Genomic DNA, 14,977 nt, shown 5'->3' on the forward strand with positions numbered 1-14,977 from the left:
GCGCTATATTGATTTCACACATGAAGTTACTCAGCACAAGGAGTACAACCAAGCCTTTGGAAACATGTGGTGTAATGTGTTTAGTCTCTAAAGGAGCTTCATAGTTTCAACATTTTAAAGAAAGCCAATAATCTATTAAGTCTGTTCCTCAGATTAAGTCCAACAACTTATTGGAAATACAAGAATACCTGTGTCTACTTTAATTACGATTTACAATGTATTGATCAAGCATTACCCTGATGAAACACATGTTAAAGGGATAGTTTGCTTTTTATTCAACGTGACTTCTTCAGAACCTCCCTATTTAAGGTTTTCATGGTGTTTAAATATGTCTCCCTTATCCACAGCAGTGCAGTGCTTAGCTTCCTGCTGTAGCTCATACTGTATAACCCCACTTCAGAAAATCTCCCTAAGGCATTACAAAATAACAACAACAAGAAAGTATGTTTGGTGAACGTTCATTAACTACATAATTACTGCCTCCAGAGCTCACCCAAAACAATCTGCAACGTTTACTCAAGGAGAATTGCATATTGCTCCTTTTGATCATTTCGCTGTCGAAGTATCCCTTCAATATTAGAAAGCCTGTTGCCTTTTCTTTAATACTAGGTGTGCAGTTTAATTTGATCAATTTAAATACAACCTTTGGATTTCCTCCAGTCTATGTGACTTTTTCTCTGCACATGTGGAACTATAAATAGCTATTGCTTACCCATAACTTGAGGCACTTTGTCATTTTACCCTTGAGCTTTCCCATGCCCCATCTCCACCCTTGTGGTATTTTTAGAGAGAGAGAGGCCGTTTGGGATGTCAACGTCCTCTGTTTTTATCCTCCAGTCCTTCAAGAGGAGGTACTTCCATCTGGCCCAGCTGGGGGACGGATCCTACAACCTCAACTTCTATAAGGATGAGAACACCTCCAAGGACCCCAAAGGAACCATCTTCCTGGACTCATGCATGGGGGTGGTTCAGGTAAAGGTTCTTAAGTAAAGTTGTATAAAATTAAAGTGTGCATTCTTAACCCTTTTATGCCTAAAGCTGAAATAAAAGCCACTATTTTATGCAACAAAGTTGATATTTTTTATTTATTGTTATCCCGATCTATGCATACATATTTTTCCGGAGAGGGCTGTCTATCACAAAGGTTAATCTTCTTGTAGAAAGTCTGACTCTAAACGGCTGAAATGTCTTAAAAATGGACTGTATGAAATCAACATATGCCTCTGTGTCCTTCCAGAACAGCAAAGTGCGCCGGTTCGCCTTTGAGCTGAAGATGCAGGATAAGAGCACGTTCCTGCTGGCTGCGGACAGCGAGGCGGAGATGGAGGAGTGGATCGGCACGCTCAACAAGATCCTGCACAGCAGCTTCGAGCAGGCCATGCAGGAGAAGAGGAACGGAGACCTGCATGACGGTGTGCTCTTTTAATTTATCTCTTTGACATCTTGTTTGCCTGTCTTAGCAGCTTAATTATTTCTGTTTATGTGCCTCACGGTTTGTGTCTGTTGATGCTCAATGCACCTCAGGCTTAATCTATTCCCCTGTACCGCATGGAAGTAAGTTATCTCTAGGATGTTTCCCCTGAAAAGCACTCTTAATAAACATCTTTCTTATTTATTGTTTTCCTTGTGTAATTCTCCTTTTCCCCTCATAGAGGCCAACACATCATTATGTTGTTATGTAATTGCATCCGCTCATGTTGATCTTTCCTCCAGATGAGGAGCTCGGAAAAGCAGACCTCTCCTCCGGAAGTTTTCAAGACAGCTTTCAGGTAGCCTGCTTTCTGCATCTGTGGTCACATGTTGAATCCCGCCCTCTGGTTGCACACACCATATGGATCAGTCCACACACTGTAGAATGTCTGAAAGTGCCATGTGAGCACACTTGGAAGCAGTCTGAACTGTAGCGGCTCTGCGTTCAGTGCAGTAGCTGTATTTCCTGTAACCAGCTTTCCTGTTGGTGCTAACCAAGCAAACATCTGCTATAGTGTGAACTGTCTCCAAATGCAGAGGCCAGATGAGGCCAGCTCTGGTGTTAAAGAGGAGAGGAATGTGGCAGTCAGAAAACAAACTCTAAAAGACACTAGCTTGATTATATTACCAATTCAGCATAAAGCTGCACCAAGCAATATTTGAACATCGTTTAACATGACAAAGCCACGAGAATTATTACCAAATCCATACTGTCAACCCAAACCAGGACTATGATATGGACAGCATGATCATTCCTATCCCTTTCCTTTTCAAATAACAAACTGTTGTTCACTTTGTTTTGCTTTATTTAACAGACTGCCAGAGACATTGAGTCCAAAATGAGGAGTGAAGCTCGTCTGAAGCTGTTCACTCTGGACCCTGACACTCAGGTGAGGAAGCTCTCACTAGCTTCACAGCCAGTGCTGTTATTTACTGAATTAATCACCAATTCTGCCAATACAAAACATCTCCTCCTCGTCCTATAGAAACTGGACTTCTCTGGCATTGAGCCTGACGTGCGGCAGTTTGAAGAGAAGTTTGGGAAGAGAGTCCTGGTCAGCTGTCACGACCTGTCCTTCAACCTGCAGGGCTGCGTGGCAGAGAATGAAGAGGGACCCACAACTAATGTATGTTTCTCTTCCTCATAACATATACGAATATTATGTGTGTTTGTATGCAAAGTAGCTTGTCACTATGAGTGTAAAATAGATGTTTAAATGTACGTTGTTACATTACACCACTCAATATAGATTTAGATCAACGTTCATCCTACCTGATTGCATGCAGGTATGACACAGCATAATTGCACGAAACGTCAGTTACCAAATGAGTGCGAGGTCCTAATGAGATCACAGGCGGTTCAGATCGCCCACTTGGCCAGGCTTTGTCAGAATTTGTGTAATTGGCATGAGGAAACAGCCGCTACCATGGCAACCAGCCTGGGCCTCCCACCGCGCATTAGCGCCAGTCTGAGGCTGGTTTCCTGCCGTCACTATCCAAGGTCTCTCTCTCTCTCTCTCTCTCTCACTCTGTGGGAGGAGGAATCCTTCTACACTCAGCACTCAGCTGGGAAACCACAGCTATTAGCTCCTCAGAACACACACACACACACACACACACACACACACACACACACACACACACACACACACACACACACACACACACACACACACACACACACACACACACACACACACACACACACAAATGGGTTTGTGTAATGGAAAAGCAGTGAATGGGAAGATGAATTACATCAATGGTACATTTTGACTGGATGGAAAATGAGAAGTGCATTAGGAAGAATGGGTTTCCTCTTAAGCTGTTGCTCTTTCTTCCATAATTGAATTATTTTCCTCCATCCCTTCCATCAAAGGTGGAGCCTTTCTACGTGGTCCTGTCGCTCTTCGACGTCCAGAACAGTAGAAAGATCTCGGCAGACTTCCACGTGGATCTCAACCACCCTCTGGTCAGACAGATGACATCAGGTTCAGGTAACAAGCAGGACTTGCACATCAATGGAAGCAGCGATGGCCCTCTCAGACACACCAGTGGGCTCCCAGTGGACTCTCTACAGTACCCCAGACAGGGGGTCTTCTCAGTCACGTGCCCCCATCCTGAGATCTTCTTAGTGGCCAGGATTGAGAAGGTCCTGCAGGGGGGGATCACCCACTGCACTGAACCTTACACGAAGAGCTCAGACTCCGCCAAGGTTAGCAGAGATGACAGGGCTGTGGCTGTAAACAATGTGCCCAAGTTATCTCCAAAAATTAATTGTTGCCCCTACTTGTAGATGGCTCAAAAGGTGCTGAAGAATGCTAAGACGGCCTGCAGCAGACTGGGACAGTACAGGATGCCGTTTGCCTGGGCTGCAAGGTATGAAACCACCCTTACTGTACACCTTAAAAAGATCCTATTGCTTCATTTTCACTGCATGGTTTGGCTGATCTAGATTTGAAATGACCTTCAATAATCTTAGTTTTGGCCTAAGAATAACCAGTATACTCCTGGTAATGGTTTTCTTGGACCACGCAGCATTAAACAATGACAGATTCTTTGCAGTCGAGGAAACTTACAAAAGTCAAGGGGGACTTATTCTCCTGTGCCATAATAGCACACAGTGGTACAGATTTAGACTGCTGCATACAAACTGAGGGGAAACTGTCAAAGTAAAGCCTGCTGTGAGACTCAAATCTTTCAAACCACTGGTGTAGAACTGAAATGTTTCTCCAGATTCAATGTTTTTCTCCCTCCTCCCTCTCTGCAGGCCTGTGTTCAAAGATGCATCAGGAACTTTGGACAAAAGCTCTCGCTTCTCAGCACTTTACAGACAGGACAGCAGCAAGCTGTCAGACGAGGACATGTTCAAACTACTGACTGACTTCAGAAAGTATGTCTTCCCTCTCTCTTCAAGATATCACTAGAACTGATTTGAAACATCTCACTGTTTCTATATCTGTTTTCCCAACAGACCAGAGAAAATGTCCAAACTCCCCGTGCTCTTAGGGAACCTAGATGTAACTATTGACAGCGTGGCTCCGGATGTAACAAGTAAACCTTTTAAATATAACAAAACACTTTTAATTCTCTAGTCAGACACAAACCTTGAACCCAGTGACATCTCTCATCTCCTGCCTGCAGATTGCGTCACCTCCTCCTACATCCCTGTGAAGAACTTTGAAGGCAACGGGAATGGCGGCGCTCTCCTGGAGGTGGAGGAGTTTGTGCCCTGCATCGCTAAGTGCTCCCAGCCATTCACCATCTATAAAAACCACCTCTACGTGTACCCGAAACACCTGAAATATGACGGACAGAAATCCTTTGCTAAGGTAAGAGCGGTATGGACGCATGAAAATGATCCAAAAATCATTTGAACAAGCTTTTATATGTTGGGACCCAAACATGACCTTTTGAAAGCAACTGCTTGGCCTGCATTCTGTTATCATCGTTGTATTATGTTGCTGTTTAGCCTGCGAGACAACTGGCATCTGCCTCGGGCTTTTTGAGCCAAGCGGCAGAGCTGGATAGAATTATCCTTACGCAGAGCAGCAGCTTCTGATTAATACATTAATGCAGGGCTGGTGTTTTCACTAGGTCAGCTCCATATAGGAAAACCAAGCCGCCTTCTCTCCCCATCTGTCTCTCTGCCCTCTTTTATTTTAAGTGAGAGCTGGCAATCCTTTGCCTGAAATACTTTCCGTCTCTTTGTAGACGCTAATGGGCATCTGAAACGGCACAGTAGAAAAAGTGTCTGGCAAAAACTGTCCCCAGGGCAAACAAGGAAATCTTGGAACTGGTTCTTTGTTTTATGATCTGCGTGATTTTAACTTTCCTTTCTGCAGGCTAGGAATATTGCAGTTTGCATTGAATTCAAGGATTCTGATGAGGATGAAGCCCAGCCAGTGAAGGTGCGTTCATGGACCTTAGTCAAACTTCAGTAAGATGACTTTGGATAAGAAACACTTGCACCAGACTTGTTGATCTTGACTTTGTACTTTTTCCTCTTTTTATTAAAGGATTTTTAATTAAATTACTCAACTTAGGAACCTTATGTCTTGGTTTAGAGGGATGACTTCGGAGTGTTAATATACGTTAAAGCACATGCACTGTTTTCTCTCTCCCTGTCATCTTCCTCTTTTTGAATCTCCTGCAGTGCATCTACGGTCATCCTGGAGGTCCTCTATTCACCAAGCAGGCGTATGCCACCGTCCTGCACCATCAGCAGAACCCTGAGTTCTATGATGAGGTATGTCTGTGCTGATATTCAGATATTTTTATTAACGTAATGCATCTGAAATATTTTTATTCATAGCTTAAACCATTAATGGAGGGAATCTATGACATGTGCTCAATATTCCTTTTGAACGCAGTGTGTTTCAAGTAAGGAAGTACCTCTCACCTTCTCTCATATTGTTTAGGCATATTTCAGTTCACCATTGAATCCTCAGTGGGAATGGCATTGTTCTCTTTCATTCTCCTGAACAAAGATCCATCTATATTCGGGACCCAACCCCAGGAATCTGTGTTTTTCTCTCCTTCAGATAAAGATAGAGCTGCCTACTCAGCTGCATGAGAAGCACCACCTTCTCTTCACCTTCTATCACGTTAGCTGTGACAGCAACAGCAAGAAGAAAGACCTGGTGGAGGCTCCAGGTAGGTGTAGAGAAAAACACCAGCGGGTATTTTTATAAACACAAAAGAATGAATTCATGCAAATATCTGGGGTGCATAATGTAGGCAGAGCAGTTTGACGCTGGCATGCTTGTGATGGATGTTTGAAAATGAGTCTGTACCTGCTCTACTCACAGTGGGTTCAGCATGGCTGCCTCTGCTGAGGGATGGCAGAGTCATCATGAATGAACAGCTGCTGCCAGTGGCTGCCAATCTGCCCGCTGGGTACCTGGGCTCCCAGGATGGGATCAACAAGGTGAGGAAAGGAGTATGATCAACATCTGATTATTTTTAAAGAGTTATGAGTCCCTAGGAATATTTGATTTCCTGTCTTTCTTTTTGTGTATGGCAAGTCATTGAATGCTGCTTATTATATCATTGATCAGTTAATGATGTAGGTGCTTCAGAGCCATGTTGTTTACTAGGTAGTATTTTCCTGGTAGTATTATCCTGTAATGGATTTCAAAATTTTCCCATTATGTATTTTTTTATTGAAGGGCTGAAACTGCTGGGTTTTTACAAGGTTTACATAATTTTTCCTACATGTTTTATATATTTAATTCTATGTCACTAGTGTTAGTGTATAAACATTGTTAATGACTATGGCTTATTCAATGTTCACTTGACTTTATATGCAATGACTCCTTTATAATAATGCAATAAGGAAAACACAATAAAAGTGGCTTATTGTGCAAAACCCATATTACTCACTGAACTGCTAACTGAAAATGGCTTGGTAGGACATCTGTTTGAAAAGTAAACGCATGAAATACTTATTCTGTCTGTCTGTATTATGCTGCAGCCATATGGCAAAACAGCTTGTCTTCCTATTTTACAAAATATCTGTCACTGATTGCTCCATGCCTTAGCATTTCAAATCAACACAGCTTTTATTCAGTATCCTGTTCTTCCATTATCTCCCACTTGTCATTACAGCACTCTGGCTCGGAGATCAAATGGGTAGACGGCGGAAAGCCTCTGTTCAAATTGGCGACTCATCTTGTTTCCACAGTTTACACTCAGGTATGCGCATGATATCCATTTATATCCCTTGCTCGTTGATGCAAACATCATCTAACATGATATATTTCCTTTAGGATCAGCATTTGCACAACTTCTTCCACCACTGTCAGATCATGGAGATGTCAGAACAAGCTTCAGAGGGAGAGCTGGTGAAATACCTGAAGGTATTCCAGGAAAACAGCGGAACACACCCTTTTTCATGTCTCATCAAATACAGTCTTGTCATCTGGCATGAAAGGGACGATGAAAACCAGAGCCTACATTTAATCAATTTCTTTTAGAGTCTCCATGCGATGGAGGGTCACGTGATGGTCAACTTTCTGCCCACCATCCTCAACCAGCTGTTCTGCGTCCTAACCAGAGCCACACATGAGGACGTGGCTGTCAATATGACTAGGCAAGACACACACACATACACACACTACCTTGTTTCCAGCAGCTTCAACTCACCTATGGCTCGCACACTCCATAAACCTCAGCTGTGTGTGGGACTAGTCTTTGAAGCTCTGTAGGCAGTGTGTAAAGGAGGTGTTAGAGCCTTAGAATGAATAAAAGTAATCCCTGTCTTTGGCTTGCTCCTCTTCTGTCTTCTTCCTTTATATTTCTATGTCATTATCCATTTCTCTTCAGGGTGATGGTTCATGTTGTAGCACAGTGCCATGAGGAAGGGCTCGAACATTACCTGAGATCTTATATCAAGGTGCAGTCTCTCATTATTTCTATACCGATCATATGGATGCACACTATATATTTGTATTTTTCTGATTTGTATCCCTCTCTCTCCTCTCAGTTTGTGTTCAAGCCGGAGTCTTACTCCTCCACCAATGTGAAAACAGTCCATGAGGAGCTAGCTAAAGCCATGACAGCCATTCTCAAGCCCTCCACAGACTTCCTGACCAGCAACAAGCTGCTCAAGGTAACAGCTTTTACTCAACTAAAGCCTAAGCATTTCTTTTGAGAATATTACACCCTGGGAAACGATTGACCAAAACCATAACATACCTTAAATGCACATATTAAATAATAATAGAAACTAGCTGGCTTTTACTTGCTATTGCTTTCTTGCTTTTTTACTGACTCGAATCTCTTTGTAATCTACATTACTTGTTGGTTTTCCTTGCATAACTCTCTTTTTTGTTGCAGTACTCGTGGTACTTCTTTGAAGCTCTGGTGAAATCAATGGCTCATTATCTCATAGAGAGCGGTAAGGTTAAGGTAGGTCTACTTTTCCTCGTCTCAGCTTAGATTTAACCTCTTTCCCCCAAGCCTAAATCCTCTCCCTCTTTTTGCTTCAGCTCGCCAGGATCCAACGTTTTTCAGCGTCCTTCCACCATGCGGTGGAGACTCTGGTGAATATGCTGATGCCACACATCACACAGAAATACAAGGACAACCTGGACGCGGCTCGCAATGCCAATCACAGCCTGGCAGTGTTCATCAAGGTTGGCAGCCCTCCCAAAGCCTGCAATGCGTGTGATGTGTAAATTTGTCTTAAAACATTGCCCTTTGGTTAAGGTTACGCTTGAGAATGTCACCAAAGATTGCTCACTTTCCTTGACTTACCTGATATACATGAATACAAATTAAACTTTAAAGAAAATGTCATTTATAATCATCCTTTCCACTTAGCGCTGCTTCACCTTCATGGACAGAGGCTTCGTATTCAAGCAGATCAACAACTACATGAACTGTTTCATGCCTGGAGACCCAAAGGTTAGATTATCTTTAATGCTTTTATTAAAGTCAAGAATCATGTAGTTAAGGCTAAGCTTCCCTAACATGTTTCCTTTTGTGTTCCTGTCAGACTTTGTATGAATTCAAGTTCGAGTTCCTGCGGGTCGTCTGCAACCATGAGCATTATGTCCCCCTCAATCTGCCCATGCCCTTTGGAAAAGGCAGAATTCAAAGGTTCCAAGGTGAATGACTCAATGTCCCTTTAATATAAGTTGATGGCAGTTTATATGCAGCTTGTTCTCTCTTCATCCTGTGATCTTTAATTTGAATCTGCTGATCAATGCCCTCTACAGATCTCCAGCTGGACTATTCTCTGACGGATGACTTCTGTCGAAACCACTTCCTGGTGGGGCTGCTGCTGAGGGAGGTGGGTGGGGCTCTTCAGGAGTTCCGAGAGATCCGTCAGATCGCCATCCAGGTGCTAAAGGGGCTGATGATCAAACACACGTTCGACGACCGCTATGCTGCAAAAGTGAGCTTCCCTGCAATGTTTTAAAATGTGTCCTCATTACTCAGGATACAGTATGAGTCACGAACACTTACTGGGTCATTGCAGAACCAGCAGGCCAGACTTGCCACTCTCTACCTCCCCCTGTTTGGTCTGCTCCAAGAGAACGTCTACAGACTGGACATCAAGGAATCAGCCGTCCTCAGCAACCACAGTGTAAGCCTGACACTTAGTGGTGGGAACGTGAACAGCAAGACCTGATCTTCACAACAATAATGACTTGGTTAATGTTAGCTAAGTGATTCCAATTCTAGAGATAAACCTGATGACTCTATCTTTCTCTGTCTCAGAATGCCAGGGAGGACTCTCTGGTACCTCATTCTATGGTGACCCCTCAGAAACCTGGGAACTGCATAGAAAATGCTCTCCACAAAGATGTGTTTGGAGTCATCTCTGGAACAGGTACATCCTCACTCCACTATAGCACCATTGAGTCAGAGCACAAACTATAAAATGTAGATTTTTATCCAATCTGCTGACATGTAACATACCTTTTGTACAGCCTCCCCCCACAGCTCCACTCCCAACGTGAGCTCAGTTCACCATGCAGACTCCAGAGGCTCTCTGGTCTCCACCGACTCTGGGAACAGTCTGCTGGACAAAAGCAGCGACAAGACCAACTCCCTGGAGAAGGTACAGGAGCATTTGAACGATAGGCTATAATTAATAGCCTATAAGTGTTATCATGAAGTATTTCTGATGGTCGAAGAAAATCAGATATTCAAAATATAGCATACGACTAAGCTGATAGAGCTTAGCATAACGTAGCATCCTGCTCTCGGTCTGTTTATCAAAACTTGGGCCAAGCATACGGCCATCCAGTGTAGGAAATACACTGACTGTGTATTAGAACCTCATACAGTCCTTCTTAAAAAACCCTTGATTAAACTCTGCAAAGCCCTCCCGTAAATGTGATCTCTCTTCACTCTTGGACGTCCTCCCTCCCCCTCCTCCAGAGCTCCCACTCCCCTTCTCCTTGCTCTGTAACTTTCCCACCCCACCAAAAGGAGAGATTTACCAGGAGGCACTCTGTGAACGTGCCCCCTCTACCCCTGGAACCCGAGGGCAGAGTTCCCCCTCTGACCCGTGCGACCAAGCGGGTCACCATGGACTTCTCCCTGCTCTCTGTGCCCCCGCCTGACCCGCTGCAGGACAGTGACAAACAAGCTGCAGGGCAGAGGGTGGATGGAAATCATGAGGAAAACATACCCATACAAGTATTCAGTTTGACCTGTGTGACCTCTGAGCATTTTGGCTACAATTGTACAGGACATTGATTTGTAATCGTTTACTGAATTGGTGTTTCTTTTGTCAGCTAAGGAACCAAAACATACCATGGTCGTAGTTATACAATTCGCCCAAAATCCTCCCAACATTCTCCACTCCTGAGTGTCCCACTTCAGGGAGTGTGTGTGCTTTTGTCATCGCGGAGCTGAGCGGACTCAAAGCCTTTTTTCAATTATTTCTTTAGAAGCCGTAAATGTGTTTTCTCAGCGGATGTCACAAAGCTGCTGCAGTACATGTGCTTTCTTTGCTCTTGTGTACTTTGCCCCTCTCAGGAAAATACTTGACATTTCTCCTCTCAGAAGTTTGGGTTGTTTGAGTCACATTCTTTATCTCTAAAGATTTATTCTCCAACTCTGCCGCCCAATAACTTTTTCATTTATTCTCTACTTCAGAACCAGTGTGTGTCCACTCTGGGCAGCAGTGTGCTGCGCTGTGACAAACTGGACCGGGACGAGATCAAAAACCTGCTCATTGGCTTTCTGCACATCCTCAAGAGCATGTCAGAGGGTAGGACACCTGTGTCAGTCTTTGTTTTGGGTATTAACACAAGTTCATAAGGATAACCTGTTCATAGTAATCCTGCCTTTGCATTTTATCACCTCAGAGGCACTTTTTGCATACTGGAACAAAGCAGCTCCCTTAGAACTCATGGACTTCTTCACATTGATAGAGTAAGTTTGACAACCTTTGTATGATATTGTGCAGCTGAGTGAAAGAGAGCTTTTTGGGGACAACACTACAGACTTCCTGTTTCAGAATGTTAAATGATTTCCAGGTCTTCAACATATTAATAATCTCTGACTGTGCCCCATTTTTTGCCCCCTGCAGAGTGTGCCTTCATCAGTTCAGATACATGGGGAAGAGATTCATCGTCAGGTACAGTGTTGAAGGAAATGATGTCTCATATCTAATTCAACACTAAAGTTCTGGATTCATTCTTGAACTGACTGTTCCTCCTCTGTGCCATTGTATGACTGACACCCATTCGCAGACTTACAAAAACGACTGAATCTTTTAACCCCTTGCTTTTGGTTTGTTCTCTTTTCTGTAACACTGGTGGCAAGTTGCTTAGTGGTAAATGTCGCGGCCCCAGGCCCCTCCTGCATGGGTAAGGCATTGCTGTGTTTTTTTCTCATGTTGCCTAATTAAATGCATGATGCTGCCGTTTGTTTTTGCATTTTAAACATTACAATATAGCTATTAATTTATCTGCTGTGCTCGGTTCTTTTGCTATTCACCTATTTTTATTTGTGTTTTTTTTAGTGTCTCTTTCTGTGACATCCAAACATAGCGGTAATGGTGTTTCTCTCGTACCAACAGGAGCCATGAGGGGATGGGGCCTGTAGCTCCAGACAGGAAGTCTCTGACTCTGCCTGTGTCCCGTAACAGGGCGGGGATCCTGCACGCCCGCCTTCAGCAGCTGGGAACTCTGGAGAACGCTCACACCTTCAACAACAGTAAGCCTTGCTGTCCCAGCCTCGTTTTAAGAGGACAGTTTAGTCACAGACATCACAAACACACTGCTTCATCAGAAAAACTCACTTTTCCAGTAGAATCTTTTTAAGATCTCATAGGAAAAAATATGTCTTTCTTAAATGTTGTGATATCTTATTCTATTGGGATGCTCCGTGACCTTTACTGACACAGTAAAGTGGCAGTCGGTCAGCAGTGCAACAACAATGCCACAGCTTATCTCGTTCCATATTCGTGCCAATATGAGTTCTTCCCAAATGTATTTATCAGGACTGATTAACAGCATCATCAATCAGACGATGTGCCGTGTATTTATTGCTGTGATAAAGTGATATCTCTCACAGTGACCCTGAGCTCTCTGTGCAGTGTACTCTCACACAGAGGCCGACGTGAGCAGCCAGTGTCTGCTGGAGGCCAACGTGTCCACAGAGGTGTGTCTCACTGTGCTGGACACGCTCAGCATCTTCATCATGGGATTCAAGGTATTAACTATCCTGACAAAAGTCCAAAACAAAAGTCATGTTGGATCTTTATCACATGGGTCACATTCTGCTGTGTCCTCAGACTCAGCTCAATTCCGATCTGGGTCACAACCCCCTGATGAAGAAGGTGTTCCAGGTCCATCTCTGCTTCCTGCAGATCCCTCAGTCTGAGGCCGCCCTCAAACAGGTCTTCACCTCCCTCAGGACCTTCATCTACAAGGTGACCATCACCTTCTGTTCAACCATCCCCCATTTAAATCTCATAAATTAAACTCTCCAACCACTGCTACCAGCATTTTGTAATGTGGCCAATATTCTGGACAACGGTTTGTTGGTTTTGATGATAACATGTTTATATAAGGGGACTAAAATCTCTTGAACATCACTAGACAATCTGTGCTCTATAATGAACTCTGTGTGGAGTTTTACACTGATTGCTAAAATCTATTTTCCATTATTCTCCCCCTCGTGTCCTCCAGTTCCCCTGCACCTTCTTTGACGGCCGGGCCGACATGTGTGCCTCTCTTTGTTACGAAATCCTTAAGTGCTGCAACTCCAAGCTGAGCTCCATCCGCAGCGACGCCGCACATCTGCTCTACTTCCTCATGAAGAGCAACTTCGACTACACGGGACGCAAGTCTTTTGTCCGGACCCACCTGCAGGTTAGTGTGAATATGTTATTCCTGTTTGCACAACGCCTTTAGTTTTTTTTGGGTCATGCATCAGTGTAATAATGATTTGATTGTTCCTCCTCTCTCTCTCAGGTGGTGATTGCTGTCAGTCAACTGATTGCTGATGTCATCGGCATCGGAGGTACCCGCTTCCAGCAGTCTCTCTCCATCATCAACAACTGTGCCAACAGCGACAAAAGCATCAAGGTCAGGGGGTGGGCACTGCTCCACAGTACCATGACACACACTTTATCAAACCAGCCTTGTTTTTAATAGTAACCTTTGCCATTTTTTGACAAATACAAGGGCTTTTTCTCCAGATTGTGTATCCCCATGTGTCGATAAATAGACTATTACTTTACATTTCTCCAAAGAACTAATGTTGTACTTGTTCTATTGCAGCACACAGCGTTTCCGTCCGATGTAAAGGACCTGACGAAGCGCATCAGGACGGTGCTGATGGCCACGGAGCAGATGAAGGAGCACGAGAACGACCCGGAGATGCTAGTGGACCTGCAGTACAGCCTGGCCAAGTCCTACACCAGCACCCCCGAGCTCAGGAAGACCTGGCTGGACAGCATGGCCCGCATCCACCACAAGAACGGAGATCTTTCAGAGGTATATTCAAAACGTTCTTTATTTTATATTTCATTTTTAGCAATTTCAGTGAAACTTCTTTGCTAACCGGACTCCTTCATCCGGTTCCCCTGCAGGCTGCCATGTGTTACGTGCATGTCGCTGCACTGGTAGCTGAGTACCTGTGGAGGAAAGGTGAGTCAAAGATATACAATGTGTTAATGATATGCTTCTTGTTAAAATAACGAACAGCTGACCTTTTCAATATCCAATTTACAGAGGCCATATAATGAGTCACTGGTAAAGGTTGTTACATATAGCCACAAAATTAATTCCATAATTGTTTCCTGAAGAGCAATTATGTACAGTAATAAAACACTTAATCTCTCTTAATATTCTTTATAGTTTGAATTGGATTATACACAATTACTGTCGGACTTGCCATGTACAAGTGTGGATGTTCATCATGCATATTAAACACAGAAACATACACCTGCATCTTCCACCTGAGCACTGGTCCAAAGGTCTTTAACAGTGCATTCCCTACATAAGAGCCTGTCACACGCCGGGGTCAGACTTCGGAGGGGCTCTGTTGTTAAATGAGGCAGGATCTCGTAAACTCAAAGGGTTTCAGAAGACTGCCCCTTTTCCTGTGAAATATACAATTGTATTTCATTGCCGTACTGCTTTTTATAACAACATAGCAATGCTAAATGTTACGTGCTTCTGCTGTTATTTGTTGACACTTTTGCTGGTACGTGTCACTGCTTTGCGAGGGGTATGCATCACATGACATACCTTCGATACACAAATGCATTTTTTAAAATATACATATCACAATTTTGCCTTAGAGGGCTGTCGTTAATGAACCTTCCCTCATCTTCTGTATCTGTTCATTAGGTATGTTCAGGCAGGGCTGCTCGGCGTTCCGCGTCATCACTCCCAACATCGATGAGGAGGCGGCCATGATGGAGGACGTAGGGATGCAGGATGTTCACTTTAATGAGGTATGGTTGAAATGTTCTGCATGCTAGTCCCACTGTGTTGACCAAGCATTCCGGATGTTTTTTACCTACCTCAGG

The 14,977-nt window shown here is 43.8% G+C and overlaps 1 protein-coding gene across 4 annotated transcripts in view; it reads left to right on the forward strand.

Moving 5' to 3' along the window:
- Window positions 1–14,977, forward strand: part of dock9b (dedicator of cytokinesis 9b) — a 41,204-nt gene that overhangs the window by 21,100 nt on the left and 5,127 nt on the right. For 2 of the 4 annotated variants that reach the window (XM_063877726.1, XM_063877725.1), the window contains exons 7-44: window positions 838–972; window positions 1,238–1,412; window positions 1,714–1,769; window positions 2,286–2,360; window positions 2,457–2,597; window positions 3,347–3,682; window positions 3,764–3,846; window positions 4,238–4,360; window positions 4,442–4,521; window positions 4,612–4,799; window positions 5,313–5,378; window positions 5,624–5,716; window positions 6,012–6,123; window positions 6,279–6,397; window positions 7,078–7,164; window positions 7,239–7,328; window positions 7,446–7,561; window positions 7,795–7,864; window positions 7,955–8,080; window positions 8,308–8,379; window positions 8,460–8,606; window positions 8,794–8,877; window positions 8,969–9,080; window positions 9,192–9,370; window positions 9,455–9,562; window positions 9,697–9,808; window positions 9,909–10,039; window positions 11,086–11,200; window positions 11,298–11,364; window positions 11,522–11,569; window positions 12,014–12,150; window positions 12,533–12,648; window positions 12,731–12,868; window positions 13,128–13,310; window positions 13,413–13,526; window positions 13,722–13,937; window positions 14,033–14,090; window positions 14,796–14,902. In XM_063877726.1, the coding sequence (XP_063733796.1) occupies window positions 838–972; window positions 1,238–1,412; window positions 1,714–1,769; window positions 2,286–2,360; window positions 2,457–2,597; window positions 3,347–3,682; window positions 3,764–3,846; window positions 4,238–4,360; window positions 4,442–4,521; window positions 4,612–4,799; window positions 5,313–5,378; window positions 5,624–5,716; window positions 6,012–6,123; window positions 6,279–6,397; window positions 7,078–7,164; window positions 7,239–7,328; window positions 7,446–7,561; window positions 7,795–7,864; window positions 7,955–8,080; window positions 8,308–8,379; window positions 8,460–8,606; window positions 8,794–8,877; window positions 8,969–9,080; window positions 9,192–9,370; window positions 9,455–9,562; window positions 9,697–9,808; window positions 9,909–10,039; window positions 11,086–11,200; window positions 11,298–11,364; window positions 11,522–11,569; window positions 12,014–12,150; window positions 12,533–12,648; window positions 12,731–12,868; window positions 13,128–13,310; window positions 13,413–13,526; window positions 13,722–13,937; window positions 14,033–14,090; window positions 14,796–14,902 (4,515 nt within the window). The remainder of the gene's footprint in view (window positions 1–837; window positions 973–1,237; window positions 1,413–1,713; window positions 1,770–2,285; window positions 2,361–2,456; window positions 2,598–3,346; window positions 3,683–3,763; window positions 3,847–4,237; window positions 4,361–4,441; window positions 4,522–4,611; window positions 4,800–5,312; window positions 5,379–5,623; window positions 5,717–6,011; window positions 6,124–6,278; window positions 6,398–7,077; window positions 7,165–7,238; window positions 7,329–7,445; window positions 7,562–7,794; window positions 7,865–7,954; window positions 8,081–8,307; window positions 8,380–8,459; window positions 8,607–8,793; window positions 8,878–8,968; window positions 9,081–9,191; window positions 9,371–9,454; window positions 9,563–9,696; window positions 9,809–9,908; window positions 10,040–11,085; window positions 11,201–11,297; window positions 11,365–11,521; window positions 11,570–12,013; window positions 12,151–12,532; window positions 12,649–12,730; window positions 12,869–13,127; window positions 13,311–13,412; window positions 13,527–13,721; window positions 13,938–14,032; window positions 14,091–14,795; window positions 14,903–14,977) is intronic. The other 2 variants (XM_063877727.1, XM_063877728.1) reach the window with 1 other exon arrangement.

This window comes from Eleginops maclovinus, chromosome 24 (assembly GCF_036324505.1).
Source record: "Eleginops maclovinus isolate JMC-PN-2008 ecotype Puerto Natales chromosome 24, JC_Emac_rtc_rv5, whole genome shotgun sequence".
NCBI classification, from domain to species: Eukaryota; Metazoa; Chordata; class Actinopteri; order Perciformes; family Eleginopidae; genus Eleginops; species Eleginops maclovinus.